The 15031-nt window shown below is 39.3% G+C and overlaps 1 protein-coding gene across 1 annotated transcript; it reads right to left on the bottom strand.

Moving 5' to 3' along the window:
* Nucleotides 1-8614: 8614 nt before the first annotated feature.
* On the bottom strand, nucleotides 8615-9316 carry LOC125349971 (60S ribosomal protein L9). Its single transcript, XM_048344227.1, has one exon. The coding sequence runs from the start codon at nucleotides 9289-9291 to the stop codon at nucleotides 8713-8715; it is 579 nt and encodes a 192-aa protein (XP_048200184.1). The 5' UTR covers nucleotides 9292-9316; the 3' UTR covers nucleotides 8615-8712.
* Between the last annotated feature and the right edge of the window lie 5715 nt (nucleotides 9317-15031).

Genomic DNA, 15031 nt, shown 5'->3' with positions numbered 1-15031 from the left:
CCTGTATTTTATACAGGCCAATAGTGTCTAACTTGATCCCATTCATCCTGGCATAGAGGACTCTGCAGACCTGAGATGAAAGGGTGAGAGGAATCTTTGCTTTGTTACATGAACTGTTTAGAAAGATACACTAATCTACTTTAAAAATATTATTTACTACAATTCTATAATTCAGGTTCTGCGTACAATGCTCTTGATCAATGCTACCCCTTCCATCCTTCCCCACGTTCCCCCTTCCCATCCTTACTCTCAAGTTACGTAGTAGTCTACTTTTAAAGTAAAAGGAAGTTAAACTCACTCATGAGGAGGAGTCCTCTCATTTATTCCTCTGAAGGTTCCAAGCCAGCCCAGGGAGAACAGTCGTTGTGACTGTCTCTACAAAGGGAAGCTAGACACAGTGGGAGTGCCTATAATCCCAGAGACAGACAGGAAGTCTGAAAGTTGGCAGATCTCAGCTGAGGTATACCCCATATCCTGCAGGGGCATGGGACCGCATCCTAAAAATAGCCAGTGAAAAACAGGGCTGGAGGTATGGCTCAGAGGTATTATTTCTGCCTAGCAAGTGCAAGACCCTAAGGTCAAACACCTAATATCACCAAAAAGAAAAAAAAGGCCATATTTTAATGGAATAAACACATACACACACAAACACACACACACATATGAACTCATATCATACCATGTCTGAAATGTGCCATTTCCAACTGTCACTAGTACAACACATATGGTACCCTTTTTAGTGGCTACATTATTTATTTAACCAATCATCTATTGCCAGAAACATGTAGATTTCTGATTTATCACTATCAAAAGTCATGTTGGTGCTGTGTGCCAGTGGCTTATGCCTGTAATCCTAGCAACTCAGGAGGCTGAGATCTGAGGATCATGATTCAAAGCCAGACCTGGCAGTAAAGTCTGTGAGACTCTTATTCCAATACACCACCAGAAAACCAGGAGTGGTTCTGTGGCTCAAGTGGTAAAGTGCTAGCCTTGAGCTGAAAAGCTGAGGGACAGTGCCCAGGCCCAGAGTTCAAGCCCCATGACTGACCAAAAAAACCACAAAAAACCCTCACGTTGCAGTAGGCATCATTGTGAATATATTTTTTCCACTAGTCTGATGATTCTCTTGGGGAACATTTTTTACAAGGAAAATTGCTGAGAGAAATAGTGAGGTATATATTTAGAATGGTGATGTGGTCTGTATATATGGAAGTTTACCAATTGATAAGAGTTGCTGGAGAAAATCCAGATTATGAGCTGCCATTTTCACTGGCAAATTGCCAAATAGAACTATCTGGTTTTCTTTTCTCTGAGGCTGTCCCTTTAGGGGCTTGAGTCTCTTGTGAACAATATTTATGTATTGTTTTGTATGTGGAAGGAAGGTGGGTGAACAGCATCTTCTTGTTTAGTGTGAAGATGGACAATTAAGCCCATCTCTTCCCTGCCCTCTACTGAGTTCACCTGGTATTTATTCCCCACTGTTGTGCTGTCTGATGTTCCCTATTTCTGAAACTCTCCTGTTTTCTGGATTTTTTCTTTTAGATTCCGCTGCATTGCTTCTTCTCAGTATATCTCTCTGCCACACCCAGCTTTTCAACTTTTCCACTCAGTGGAGTCAATTTATCCTATGTGTTCCATTGTACTTGTCAGAGCTGGGGGTTTCGAATGACTCCTGGTGTCATCAGGATAAAGCTTATATTTGTTTTATGTTTAGCTTATTGTTTTGGAGTGCTTTGGTGAGGTAATTTTGGAAGTAAAACAGTCAATCTATGGCAGTTTCAAGCCACAAGGGTCCAATTAATTAAATAGTGTAATATGCTTATTAAATTAATCCTAAATATTGATGCAAACACATATATGATTTTTGAATCATGTATAATTTTGTTTCATGGATAAAGAGAGATATGACAAGGGTCTATAAGAGATATGCTACTGGAGTTTATTACTGAGGAATCTGCCTCTTTTGTGAGGGGTAGTGGTGGAAGATTTTTTTTCCTTGCTCTGAAAGGTTAAGTTTAAAAATAAGATTTTTAGCTAGAAACCATTGCTTCACTCCTGTAATCCTAGATACTTGGGATGCTGAGATAGAGAAGAGCAATGTTTGAGTCTATAACCTGTTTTTTTTTTTAAACAAAGGATTGTATAGCTCAGCAGTAGATCGCCTGCCTAGCAAGCACAAGGTCCTGAGTGCAAGCTACGGTACCACTAATAAATAAGTTTAAAACTTTTCCAAATCCTTAAATGGTAGTTGCTATTACTCTTTCTTTTAAAAATATTTATCATTGTTTTAAAGGTGATGCACAGAGGGGTTATGGTTTTACAAGTCATATAAAGAGTACATTTCTTTCTTTTTTTTTTTTTTTTTGGCCAGTCCTGGGGCTTGAACTCAGGGCCTGAGCACTATCCCTGGCTTCTTTTTTCGCTCAAGGCTAGCACTCTGCCACTCGAGCCACAGCACCACCTCTGGCCTTTTCTATATATGTGGTGCTGGGGAATCGAACCCAGGGCTTCAAGTATACAAGGCAAGCATTCTTGCCACTAGGCCATATTCCCAGCCCCATTTCTTTCTTTTTAACTTATATTTATTTCCAAAATACTTCTATTACAGCTGGTACCTTGGAACATAACGTAATATAACATAACATTCCCATCTTCACTCAATTATGCAAATGTATTATAGGGGACATTTTAATACTGTTCTATTGAGTAAGAGTACATTTCTTTTTGAATAATGTCACCCCTTCCCTCACTACTCTTTCTTTTACAAACAGCATCTGTATTTCTCAGAGGGCACACCATGCTTCTTTCACTGAACCCCCTCCCACAGAAGAAGACATTTTGCTTGATACCCTGTTTGCATGGGTATTAAAACAGTAGATTTATAGTGGATATTAAAAATGCCCACTTAAAATTCATGCCTATAATCCTAGCCAGGGGGCTGAGATCTGTGGTTCAAAGCCAGCCTGGGCAGGAAAGTTTGTGAAACTCATGTCCAATTGACTACCAAAAAGCCACAAGTGGAGCCATGCCTTAAGTGGTGGAGTCCTCACATTGAACAAAGAAAGCACAGGGACAGTGTCCAGGCTCTGAGTTTAAGCCCTGGGACCGGCAGGTGTGTGTGCGTGCGCACACACACACACACACACACACACCTCCTCCAAACAAAAAGAACCCTGCCCACTCAGATATTATTTCTATTTCTCTCTACATTAGATAATGTATGTCTCTATAATCAATATATAGCAAATGGAATGCAACAGGCCAGAGTTGCTCTATTTTGTACTTTCACAAAAATTTTACATTTCCTTTTACAAATTTATACCAATTTTACAATGAAAGTTGATAGTTAATATTTGCACAGGCTCTAGGCATTTGTACTTTTGCTACAGTCCCACTATTGCTAATATATAGTATGCTTTGGGCTTTTAATGAGAGAACTAAAGTAAGATGCAAGAGCAGAAAATGAAAAGGAGTTGAGCTATTGCTCATCAGTTTCTGGGCCACAGGGCGGCACCTGCGCAGTCTCCATACCTGTGGACTGACAGGCAGAATAGTCTTCAGCGGCAGCCATCCCCCAGCTCACAGTCAGTCTAGGCTAAACCTCAGTGTTAGTGTCTGTAGAAATTGTCTCTGAAATTCCATGACTTAATACTCCAAACATAGTACACTTACTTATTTAAGGGATGGATAATGTCCTCATGTACATTACATAAGTAAAAGAGAAAATTAAAAATGATGTACATAGCAACTTTAATTTTTTGTACCTTTAAATTTTCAAGTGTATCACACATTCCTATGTTGAGATCCACTGGTATGGAAGGGAAGGCCCCATTTTTTCTATAAAATGAAACATTTTAGACTTTGCCTCTACAGTGGTTGAATCAGTTGAGAAAAACAGGTCTGGAGAGGCTGATGGGAGTTGTGTTTTTTTTTCTTAACACCCATCTAAACCTCTCTGTACTGCAGGTTATCCGTCACTAATGGAAAAGTCCCTTAACTGGACTTTGAAGCACTGAAGAAATGTACTTTTTCCCTATGTGATTGAAAAGCACTGTGCTGACTATTTTTATGTCCTCAAAGTTCCAGGACCTGAAATGGAATTTTCAGATTAGTTGCAGATGCCCCCTCCCCCATCACTTTGGTAACTGGATGTGCTTTAATTCAAAAAGAAACTTTTCAGGCCATTAAGCTTCAATACAGTTTAATGCCTTTGGGCTGTGGGGCTTGAAATCATAGAGAAGCTTGAATAAATGTTTTAAAATAAAATCTGGATCACAAAGTGAGCTCTTTACTGCAAATTTGTTTTTAGTTTTGTGATTGTCTGCCTCATTCAAGTAAAAAAAAAAATCTTGCTCATGTCCAGGCAAGCACCCCAGTGGCTGGCTAACCCGGCTTACGGCTTATGCCTGGATCAGCCAAGCCTGCAAGGGTTTTAGTCAAAGAGAGAGGAGGGCAGTGACCCCTGCCTCTTCCTGCTTGTAGTTTTAAAATAGTCCCAAATGACTAGTTTGCATTCTGAGCCACAGTAACTCTTTTGTAGAATGAATAATATTTTCTTAAGCACTTTTTAGTTGTCATTCATAGCCTATTTTAAAAATGATTTAATGAGTTAAAAACTGCTGTTTATAAGTCCCTAAGTGCATATTTCTTAGAATGGCTGGAAGAATGGCTTTGTTTACAGTGGCTAAGGAGATGTTATGGTAGTTAGAAAACCCTTAAAACGATGCGTGGAGAAAGGGCCTCTATGCCTGGACATTTCTCTCTTTAATTTTTTTCCTTTTAGGTTCAAGTTATTATCACATTATTCTGTGTGTGTGTGTGCGTGCGCATGTGCATGTGTGTTGGATCTTGAACTTGGGGCCTGGGCACTGTCCCCAAGCTTTTGTGCTTAAGGCTAGCTAGTGTTTTACCACTTGAGCTACAGCTCTACTTCTGGATTTCTGGCAATTCATTGGAGATAAGAGTCTCACAGACTTTCCTGCCTGGGCTGGCTTTGAACCATGTTCTTAGCTAGGATTACAGGCATGAGACACCCATACGCAGCTTGGTATCACGATAATAATTATTTTTATGCACTTGAACTTGAGCTTATACATACCTTCTACACACTTCTAAGTTTGGAGATGAAGTCTTGCTGATACAACTGGCTCGATACAACTGTAAGCTGATAAGACGTAGCATTCAGGAATGTAGTAATTATTTGAAAATCCAGCTAAGTGTAGGTAAAACCTTAGAAGAGTTCTAATAAGAACTGGAGTTTTACCTCTAGAGTGGAAGAAGGGTTTGCCAAACAAATTAACAATCCACAAGGAGGAAAGTTTAGTGTACATGCTACTTTAAGTCTGGGGAAGCAGCCAGTCCTGTAATTGGCATGCTAATTATGAATTATTTCTCTATTTGTTAACTGGATCCCTAAATAATCTCTTGTGAGCACTGCCTTGCTAGCTGTATGAGTTATGTGTGGCTTAAGAAAATAAAACTACATTGATTTAATATGTACTCTAATTCAGATTAGACTGAATTATGGAGTAGTGCAGTATTGTATGTCATTTTTCATGAAGCAAAAAGTGCTAGCTCTTAACTATTCTAATTTGAAGAATCAGCTTTACCTCTGCGTTTGCTGTTATCTAATCTTTCTGGGGCTCTGAATGCTTTTATTTTACAAAATTAACAATTACTCTAATTTTAGGCAATTAAAATTGCTCTTAAAACCATTTTCCACTATAAAGAACATTTGATTTATTTATTTTGGCAATACTGGTGATTAAACTTTTTCCTTCCTTCCTTCCTTCCTTCCTTCCTTCCTTCCTTCCTTCCTTCCTTCCTTCCTTCTTTCCTTCCTTCCTTCCTTCCTTCCTTCCTTCCTTCCTTCCTTCCTTCCTTCCTTCCTTCCTTCCTTCCTTCCTTCCTTCCTCCCTCCCTCCCTCCCTCCCTCCCTTCCTCCTTCCTTCCTCCTAGTGTTTGAATTCAGGGCCTTGTGCTTGCTAGATATATGTTGCAACATTTGAGTCACTCCTCCAGCCATTCATTTTACTTTTAGAAACTACAAACTATCTTTATGAGTTTATCCCATTAGGAGCAGTATTGGCTGAAATGAAATATAAGCATAAGCTAAATTAGCTACTAAAACTATCATATTCAATTTTTAAATGACAGTACTTACATTTTGTTTTTTTATAGATGGGCTTTTTAGGAATAATACAAGTCCCTTCAATGAACTTGTAAAAAAGATGTCCCTTGCTATTTTCATTAGCATGGCGCTTTAGGATCCCAGAAGCCTATCACTCTTATAAATGAACGAAACCATCTCTGTATTTCTCAGTAAAAAAGGACCCAGTACTATTACAAGAGATTATGGTTCTCTAATAAAATTGAAAAATAATTGAGTCCTGTAGCTCTGCCAAAATTCAAAGTCACTATTTGACTTAAGTTGTTAGGCCAGATTAATACAAGTTATCAGGTACAGGCTGCCACTAAAGATTATGTGGAGGAATTTAGGAGGGGTTCTACACAAGCCAATAATAAGAGAATCAGAATTCTTTGAAGATCTAAGGCTCTAAGTGTTTAAAATGAAAGAACTCATTTTAATGTGTAAACTGAGGTCAAGCTAGGGGAATCAAGCTCATCTTCTCAGCAGAGAACACTGAATGGATTGGTGGTGGAAATTCTTGATGGTTGGTTTTCAAATGGGGCTGCCATTCTCTGGAATTCTCCCTCAAACCTGGTTTCATCATACCTTTGAAGAGCAGTTATTTTTATCCAGCAAAAAGTATTTCCTGTGTAGTGGTAATAGCACAATGAGATTCTATCAGCTGCCTCAGTAATGGATAGTCATCAATGAATCTAACAAGGATACATTTTATAAGAAAATCAATAAAAGAAAATGTTTATATTGTTGACTGGAGTCAGCATCCAGAAATGAAAAATAGAAAGAAAAATATCACTTTGCATCGGACAGGGGTTTCAGTGTATATAATGTGCTGGGATCATGTTTTCAAAGTTATTAGCTATCTTGCAAAACCACAGGCAGCAAAAGTATAAAAATACTTCAGCCCTTTTCAAATGTCAAAAACAACCTTAAAACCACTATTTCATGCCTAATCTATTGTTTGAATAAAGTGCAGTTTCCTGTCCCACCGAAATGTTTATGTGTTCAAGTTGAAATGCACTGAGAGCCACTGTTTGGAGACAGAACAGCACGTGGGAAATACTATCAGGAAAAAAAAATAAAACAAAGACCATTGAAGAATTCTGCTAAACATCTGGAAAACATGAGAAGTGAATTTTTTTTTTGAAATCTCTGAACATTGGGGATCTTGTACTTAGCGGTCATCTGTCCATTGTTTTGGATACAAGAATGAACACTTGGGAAAGAGCAGTGAATAACAGATTTAGAGGAAGAATACAGAATATTTAGGATGTTAAAGCACACTTAACCTAATTAAGAGTACATTATGAGATAATTTTCAATCATAGGTCTAAATAATCTCAACACAGCAATCTCTTTTTTTGTTTCGAAAAGCATATTACAGTTGTAAAGCTTGAAAGTTTAACAAGTTTTGTCATTGCAGCTAAGATCTATATTTGCGATCATGAATATATCTGCTTCTAAGATGAAGATTTATTTTGATAGTTTTGTTCCTTATTTTATACTTTTATTGTAAAGATGTACAATGCACAGTTTTGAAAAGCAAATTACTTTAAGGTTTAAATGCATAACTGGAGTCTACCTTGAGTCCACCTCTTTCTGAGTCTTCTTCAATTGCAATCACTTTTTATTTTAGTAAAAGAGAGATCAGTCATTTATTTAACTAATTTATTTATTTTTATTTTTTGTACTGCTTCTGGGACTTCAACTCAGGTCCACAGGACTGTCCCTAAAGCTTTTTAACTCAAGGCTAGTGCTCTGCCACTTGAACCACAGCTACAAATTCTGGCTTTTTTTTTTTCTTTGTAGTTAATTGGAGATAAGAGTTTCACAGAGTTTCCTGCTTGGGCTGGCTTTGAACCCTGACCTTCAGATCTCAGCCTTCTGAGTAGCTAGGACTTTAGGCCCCTGGGGACCAGCTCCTATTTTGTATTTTGTTAAAAAATGATCTTCTACTTGAAATAAAAAAAGCTTTTATTTGTAATTTCCATATTGGGGAGAAAGGGAAGAAAAAAGATTTTGAGAAACTGGATCATAAGAACAATAGAGAAAGTAAACTTTAAGTTCTCTCAACTCTATACCACCAGTGCCCACAGTGACCACAATGACTGAGACCAGAGGTGAGTGAATTTAGACTTCACTCAGCAGATAAGCAGAGCTATTCTCCCCACTTTTGAAACAAAGAAAAACAACCAGACAGCATGGGAGGTAACAAAAAGGTTGAAAATCATATTACATATAACAAAATAGTCTTAGCCTTTATCAAGTTAAGAAACCAGGATTTTAACAATAATCAATTTTTTGTGCAGCATTATTTCTGTTATTATAAAGGTGATATACAGAGGAGTTACAGTTACATAAGTCATAAGTATAGTTAAGTATATTTCTTTTTGGTAAATGTCACCCTTCCCTCCCTCTCTCCCCCAGTTTTTTCTTCCTTCCCCCACCCACAAGTTGTATAGATCATTTTTTTTCAATAGAATTCTTTTATTGCATCACTGAAGTATCACAAACTGGTTGTCAGGATCCTGGATGGTGTTTCTGAAGATGAGTTAACTTAGATCTTATTCATCAGCCTGTTGAACTGTTCCTTTTTCAGAAACATAGATACCATCCAAAAATTTTCTGATATCCTTGTTTTTAACTGTTGTTGCTTGCTGAATCAAAGCAGCTGAATTTGAGACAAGTTCAATATCATTTCCTTCAAGGATTAATTCATCTTTCTGGGCTTGAGATACAGAACAAGCAACACCTGTTCTCATCCGAACTCTTCGGATGTATTTCTCACCCAAGAAGTTTCGGATTTCAACTAGAGACCCATTCTCCTGAATAACAACGTTGATGGGGAAGTGAGCGTACACAGACCTCATCTTGTAGCGGAAGCCCAGTGTAACACCCTTGATCATGTTCTGTACATGACTACAGATAGTGCGAACGGTGGCCAGTTCCTTTCTGTTTCCCCACCATTTGTCAACCCGGAGCCTCTTCTTTTTTTTCCCAAGGAGACTGAGTTCTACGTTGATGTGGTTGAAATCCCTCCGCAGGGTTCCGCGGGGGCCCTTCACGATCACCGTGCGTCCCTTCAGAGTGATGTCGACATTCTCTGGAATGTCGACAGTCTGATTGCTGAGAATGGTCTTCATTCTCGCAGTAGATGGGGCAAAGAGGTATAGATCATTTTCAATATAATGTCTAGTGAAAACCACTGATGCATTTACCTTTTTGACTTTTCAAACAAAAAATGGTGTTTTTCTCTGTAAAAACACCCTTAAAAGATTTGTTTTTCTGCTTTTGGCTTTAGGCATTTCTTAATTTCTTCCCTGTAGTGTTGACAGTCAGTGCTCTTGCACCTGATTTTGATAGACAATCAAACTACACTTGAACCACACCCCCAATCCCTCTGCTCTTAGTTGGATTTTCCAGCTAGGGTTTCATACCTCAATGTGCTAAACTTCCTTGAAGTTGTGATCCTCCTATTTCTTCCAAGTAGCTGAGATTACAGGCCTCTGCCACCAGGCCTAACCTTACACTTCTTTGCTATCACAGTTAGGTCATATGATACCAGAGCATTTCCTTTATTTCATGCTTCATTTATTTATTTGGTTTGTTTGTTGGTCTGTTTTCATGCTTAGGTGTCTGTGTTTGTTCATTTATTCTCAGTTATTGAGTGGAAAATAAATCTTTGAATGAGATCCGACAGAGGTCTCATTTTCAAGTCAAGTCCTTCTAGGAATCATTGTATCAGCTCTGCTGTAAACTGGCTGCTCCTTGACATGTTGTAGGCTGCCTACTACCATCACCACCTTCTCATGAATCCCCTTTGCCTTTCTCCATATTGAATCCTGGATTCCAGGATCCTGAGCCTCTTTCTCCTCTCACTATTTGTTTGTGTAGTAAGCTTCTGGTCAACCAGACTTTTTTTTTTTTTTAAGATGCAAAGCAAAGGGTTTTGTTGGTCTGCATTTCCAAAAATGAGTTTATTTTATCTTTACAGTTGATCATTGGTTTGGCTGAGAGAAGAAAATTCTCATATGTTTTGAAGGAATTGCTCTACTGTTTTCTAGTTTCCTATTTTGCCATTAAGATTTCCTCTCCCTTCTTGTGTATGTGTCCCTTCCCTGCGTGGCCAAGGGTTCCTGGATGCCCCCTCTGTTTCCAGAGTTGGGAAATTTCATGACAATGAGTCCTCACATCAAACTTCATTTACTCTCTGGGAGGACTGAAGAGCCCTTCATTTGGAAGTGAATTTCTTTTTCTTCTGCGTTCTTTTCGTAGTGTCATTTCTTTGATGATTTTGACTTCATCTCTTGCTGTGCTGTTTCCTTTGTAAAGTACATATTATTTAGAAGTTAAAGTTCCTAAATGATTATCTTATTTTGTTCACCTTCGTTCTTTCATATTCATGTTTCTTTCAGTATCATTTTATTTGATTTCTTGGATTTTTCTTTAACATTGTCTTCTGGCCATTCTCTTGCCTTTTAATTTTTGAGCATAATTTCTACGAGCTCTTTACTGTTCTTTGAATCTTTTCCTTGAAATAGGATATTTTTTAAAAGTGAACAAGACCTTAGAAAGTATGTGTGTGTGCACGTGTGTGTGTATCAGTCCTGGGGTTTGAACTAAGGGCCTTCTTGTACTGTCCCTAAGCTTTATGTGCTCAAGCTTTATGGCTAAGCTTTATGGCTCACTTGAGCCACAGTTCTACTTCTGTGTGTGTGTGTGTGTGTGTGTGTGTGTGTGTGTGTGTGTGTGATAGTAATTGGAAATAAAAGTGTCATGGACATTTCTGCCTTTGCTGGCTTCAAATGATGATCGTCACATCTCAGTCTCCAGAGTAGCTAGGATTACAGGAACGTGTCACCAATGCCCAGCATATTTTTCTCCAAATTTGACCCCTCCCTCCCTCCCTCCCTCCCTCCTCCCTTCCCCCCCTTTCCTTTCTTTCCTTCCTCCCTCTTCCTCTTTTTCTTTTTCACCATCTTTCATGTTAGAGTGTTTTTTATGTAACCCTTGACCATTCATAAGAGCCAGTGTGCCAAATTATCTGTGCCATGTGAAACTGTGTGTGTGTGTGTGCCAAGTCTTCACTAGGCTTCACTATTAGGTTAATCTAAGTATACAAGCTGTTAGTTGTATTTACTAGTCTTTTCTTCAGCATGGCAATTATTTTCAGAAAGGAATCCTCTCTGGGAAACAGACTCCCAGCATTCTTGGAATTCAGCTGGAGTAGGGGACTTCCCCTATGTCCTGTTTCTAGTAAAAAGGAAATCATATGCTCAGTTGTGACTTGTATTCTTGTCTAAAGTCCCCCAAATTTAACTTTCTAGAGAATAAGTTTCTAGAATTCAGCCAGGTTAGGCATAGGACATTCCATAGTATTGCTGGTGAGGGTCTCGTATAAATTTTCTGTAAAACAACTGGAAAAAACCCCATTCTTTTGTTTCTGTTCTTGTGCAGCCCTATCTCCAGAGATATCAGGATAACGCCATCCCCAAGCTTCCTTGGGCTCTGTGTGCCACTAGATTTGCTCCTGCACTTTCCCGAATTTCTGGCTTCAGCTCCTGTTGCCAGGACTCTGCCTAAACTCTAACAGTTTGTCCACCTGAGTCCCAGCTTCCAGAGTTTTATTACCATCACTTTCCCACCTATTCTTGTAATCCTTGCATATAAATGTTTTTTCAAAAAATCATTTAATTACCATTTAGGTAGTGATTTGGGAGGAATAACAGTAAGAAATTCTGTTATATCTACCATGTTCAAACAAAAATATCCATTTTTCTAATTTGAATTGTCTTTACCTCAGGTTTGTCTGATTTGAAAAGGAGAGTTCCCTAAGGCTTTTCCCTGGGTCCTTCCTGGTCTTTGGTGTCTAATTTGAATATGACAATTGCTCAGATGCTGCTCACTTTGAAGACTGTGTCTCTAATCTTGTTTTCCTTCTAAATACAAGTTCCATATTTCCATCTGTCTAGGAGGTCAAGGCCCAGGGTGAAGTAATTGAGGTCTGGGTACACAGAAGAAGGCACTCACCCCCATATGGGCCATCTGAGCAGGAGCATCTTCTTAAATTTGGTACCCGAGCCATTTTACTCTCCTCACCCTAATCCCAGTCTTGGTGTGACGTATTTGTGTCCATTTTGACTATCTCAATGTCACCTCTAACGTATGACATCCTCCTTCCACCTTCATTTCCATAAGTTTCTATCAGTGACAACCAACTTTCAGGCGTACTTCTCACATTTTCCAGCTCCCTGGTATTCAGACTCAATGTTCTGTTTTCCCCTTAAAGTGTGTTTTGTTTTATCTGAAATGCCTATGATACTCTCAAAGCCGTACATTATCTGACTCTGCTTCACCTTGAACAAATTTATTTCTTTCAAGGTTCAATTCAAGCCATAACTCCTTCATGGAACATTGAGTCACTATTCATTCCTTTGCTGACTAGTCTGTTTAGTTTCCTCCTTTCGGTTCCTCTAGTACTAATTGTTCATTTCACACTTAATTTTTCACTGACTTGTACGATTCCATGCCTCCCAGCCATCTCCCATTCGCTGGCCCAAAGCCAAGCCTGTGGTCTTCCCCTTCCCAACCCACTTCTCTTTTCCTCACTGATTTCCTTTTCTGCCAGCAGCACTTCTCATCTCTAAACAGATTCATTTGTCTCCTTTACTTGCCCTGATATTCTCACTTCAAGTTCTATCAATTTTTCCTGTAAGATGTAGCTCATATTTTGATATCTGTCTCTGCTTTTCTGCAGTAAGTTCCTGAAAGGTACGTGGTTCATGTCATGCAGCTTCTTGCAAAGTTACAAGCAAATAAAAGGCTCTCAAATTCTTCTGGAGAAGGAAAGCTTCTCTAATATTTTGTACAATAGTTCTTACTAGTTTATTTTCCCCTTTTTGGGGCAGGACTTTTCCATGAAACCCAGGCTAGCCTCTTAAGTTTTTATTCTCCTGCCTCAGCCTCCCAAGTACTGGGATTACTGTTGTGCTTCATCACACTTTGTCCTAATTTATCTTCTTATCAAAAGATACCTTTGCAAGTTGGGTATGGTGGCTCATACCTATAACCTTAGGTAACCAGAAAGCTGAGATTGGGAGAATGGAGGTGTGAGAGCAGTCCAGACTAAAATATTCTACAAAACCAATAGCATTCAGGGAGAGGTGGTCTACATCTGTCATCTCAGCTATGAGGCAGGCGGAAATAGGAAGATCACATTCCAGACTGGCCCAGAAAAAATGCATTTTGATAACTGGTTTACCATAAGAATGTACTGACAACAGTAAGGTCTTGGTAGCCCACCACTACTTCCTAGCCTCTCTTTCCCTTCTTTCTCTGAGTGAATCTCCATGGTTTTATCGTAAATAGAGGTTTGCAAGGACAAGCAAAGATTCTAATAGTTCTCAAGTCTTTCCAAAACTTCTTGACTAGGTAATTTGGTCAATTATTCCAGACTTCCCCAACAGCCAACATCTTCAAGCTAACAAACGACTTGTTATTTCAGAAGTGAGGAATTCAATTAGGAAATGCTAAATAGGTCTGAATTAGTGCTTCTATGGGAGAATGTGAGACCTGAATTTAGGATTAGGTCTTAGAGCTTTCTAGACTTGATGGAGAGTCATGGGAGAGGCCCACAGGTTTCAGCAATTTTCCTGATTGGCTGAATCTACACTCAATACTACTTAAACACACCCACACAGTTAGTGTGTGGGGGTGCTAATCCTTTTCTATACTCTCTCTGTAGTCACTCCAACTGACACTTAGGAATGCACTACTTTGTCCTTATAGCAATACTATTCCATTATTTTGATGCCCAGGAATCACCAGGGATGCTATAACCACGTAGACTCAGTTTGGGCAAGTAGGTGTGGGCTTAGAGATTCTCATTTTGCAGAATCTCCTGGGTGACATAATGCTACTCAAATAAGAAGCATGCTTTGAGTAGTACGGACTTGAGAATATTCAGAAAAATTTGTTCATGTTTTGAAGTCTTCTTGAATAAAAATTTGCTGCAGATGTGCCAAACTTTCTTCAGTTAAATAATCTTTAAGGTTAGGATCTCTGGTCGGCCCAAGGTATTAAAAATTTTGCCAAGTGGCAGAGTGGCAAGCAAGGAAGCAATGGCTAATTCACTTTCCAAAGGAGGAAAGGGGCAGACACATAGATGGTGTCAACCATGTCGAATAACTGGAGTCAAGTTTGAAGGGCTTTGGTAAGATGAGGGTTTGGGGAAGCTGGGTGGGGGGTTGGAAAGGTGGTTGTCCATGTCTTTGACAGGTGGGGGTACATGTGTGTCCTGATTGGCTGATCAGCTGATCATACTGGTTTGCTCCAGAAACATGTCTTCAAAGCTCCTGGGTAGAGGGGTTTCTCACAAAAGAGCAAAGGGGTTACTAGCTGGGTCTGAAAAGGATAAAGAAGGCAAGGTGGGAACAGGCACTAAGTGGGGTTACTCAGGCCTATTCTTGATCTCTTACAGGAAATCACAGGCTCTGATTTTTATACTCTTATTTCCATCTTCTAGCATCCCAGTATTTATCTTGTTCTAGTCAGAGAAGGCTGTCAGGCAGACTGGCAATGTTCCTTGAACATCCTGACTCAAGGGCTGACCAGGACTCTCAGGAAGCCAAGGAAAGAACCACAGTCCGTCTGCTCACTTGGGAATTTGAGATATTTCCCATGCCGTCCAGCTCTTAGTAATTGGAACTTTATGTTTAAGAGCCCAGTTCTGAAGTAGTTTTGAAGAATATTCAAGGGTCTCACTACTGGCCAGGGAGGCTGCCTGTGGACTGCAGACCTCTGTGATTTATGGCGCTTTTCTCCTCATTGTTCAGCAGGGAGTCACTTGCCAGATACTCTAACAGAAATATGACTCTTGGTGGT

The sequence above is a fragment of the Perognathus longimembris genome, chromosome 4 (genome assembly GCF_023159225.1).
Source record: "Perognathus longimembris pacificus isolate PPM17 chromosome 4, ASM2315922v1, whole genome shotgun sequence".
Classification (NCBI taxonomy): domain Eukaryota; kingdom Metazoa; phylum Chordata; class Mammalia; order Rodentia; family Heteromyidae; genus Perognathus; species Perognathus longimembris.
Note: the sequence above shows the minus strand (reverse complement) of the source record. Positions and strands in the feature narration are given on the sequence as shown.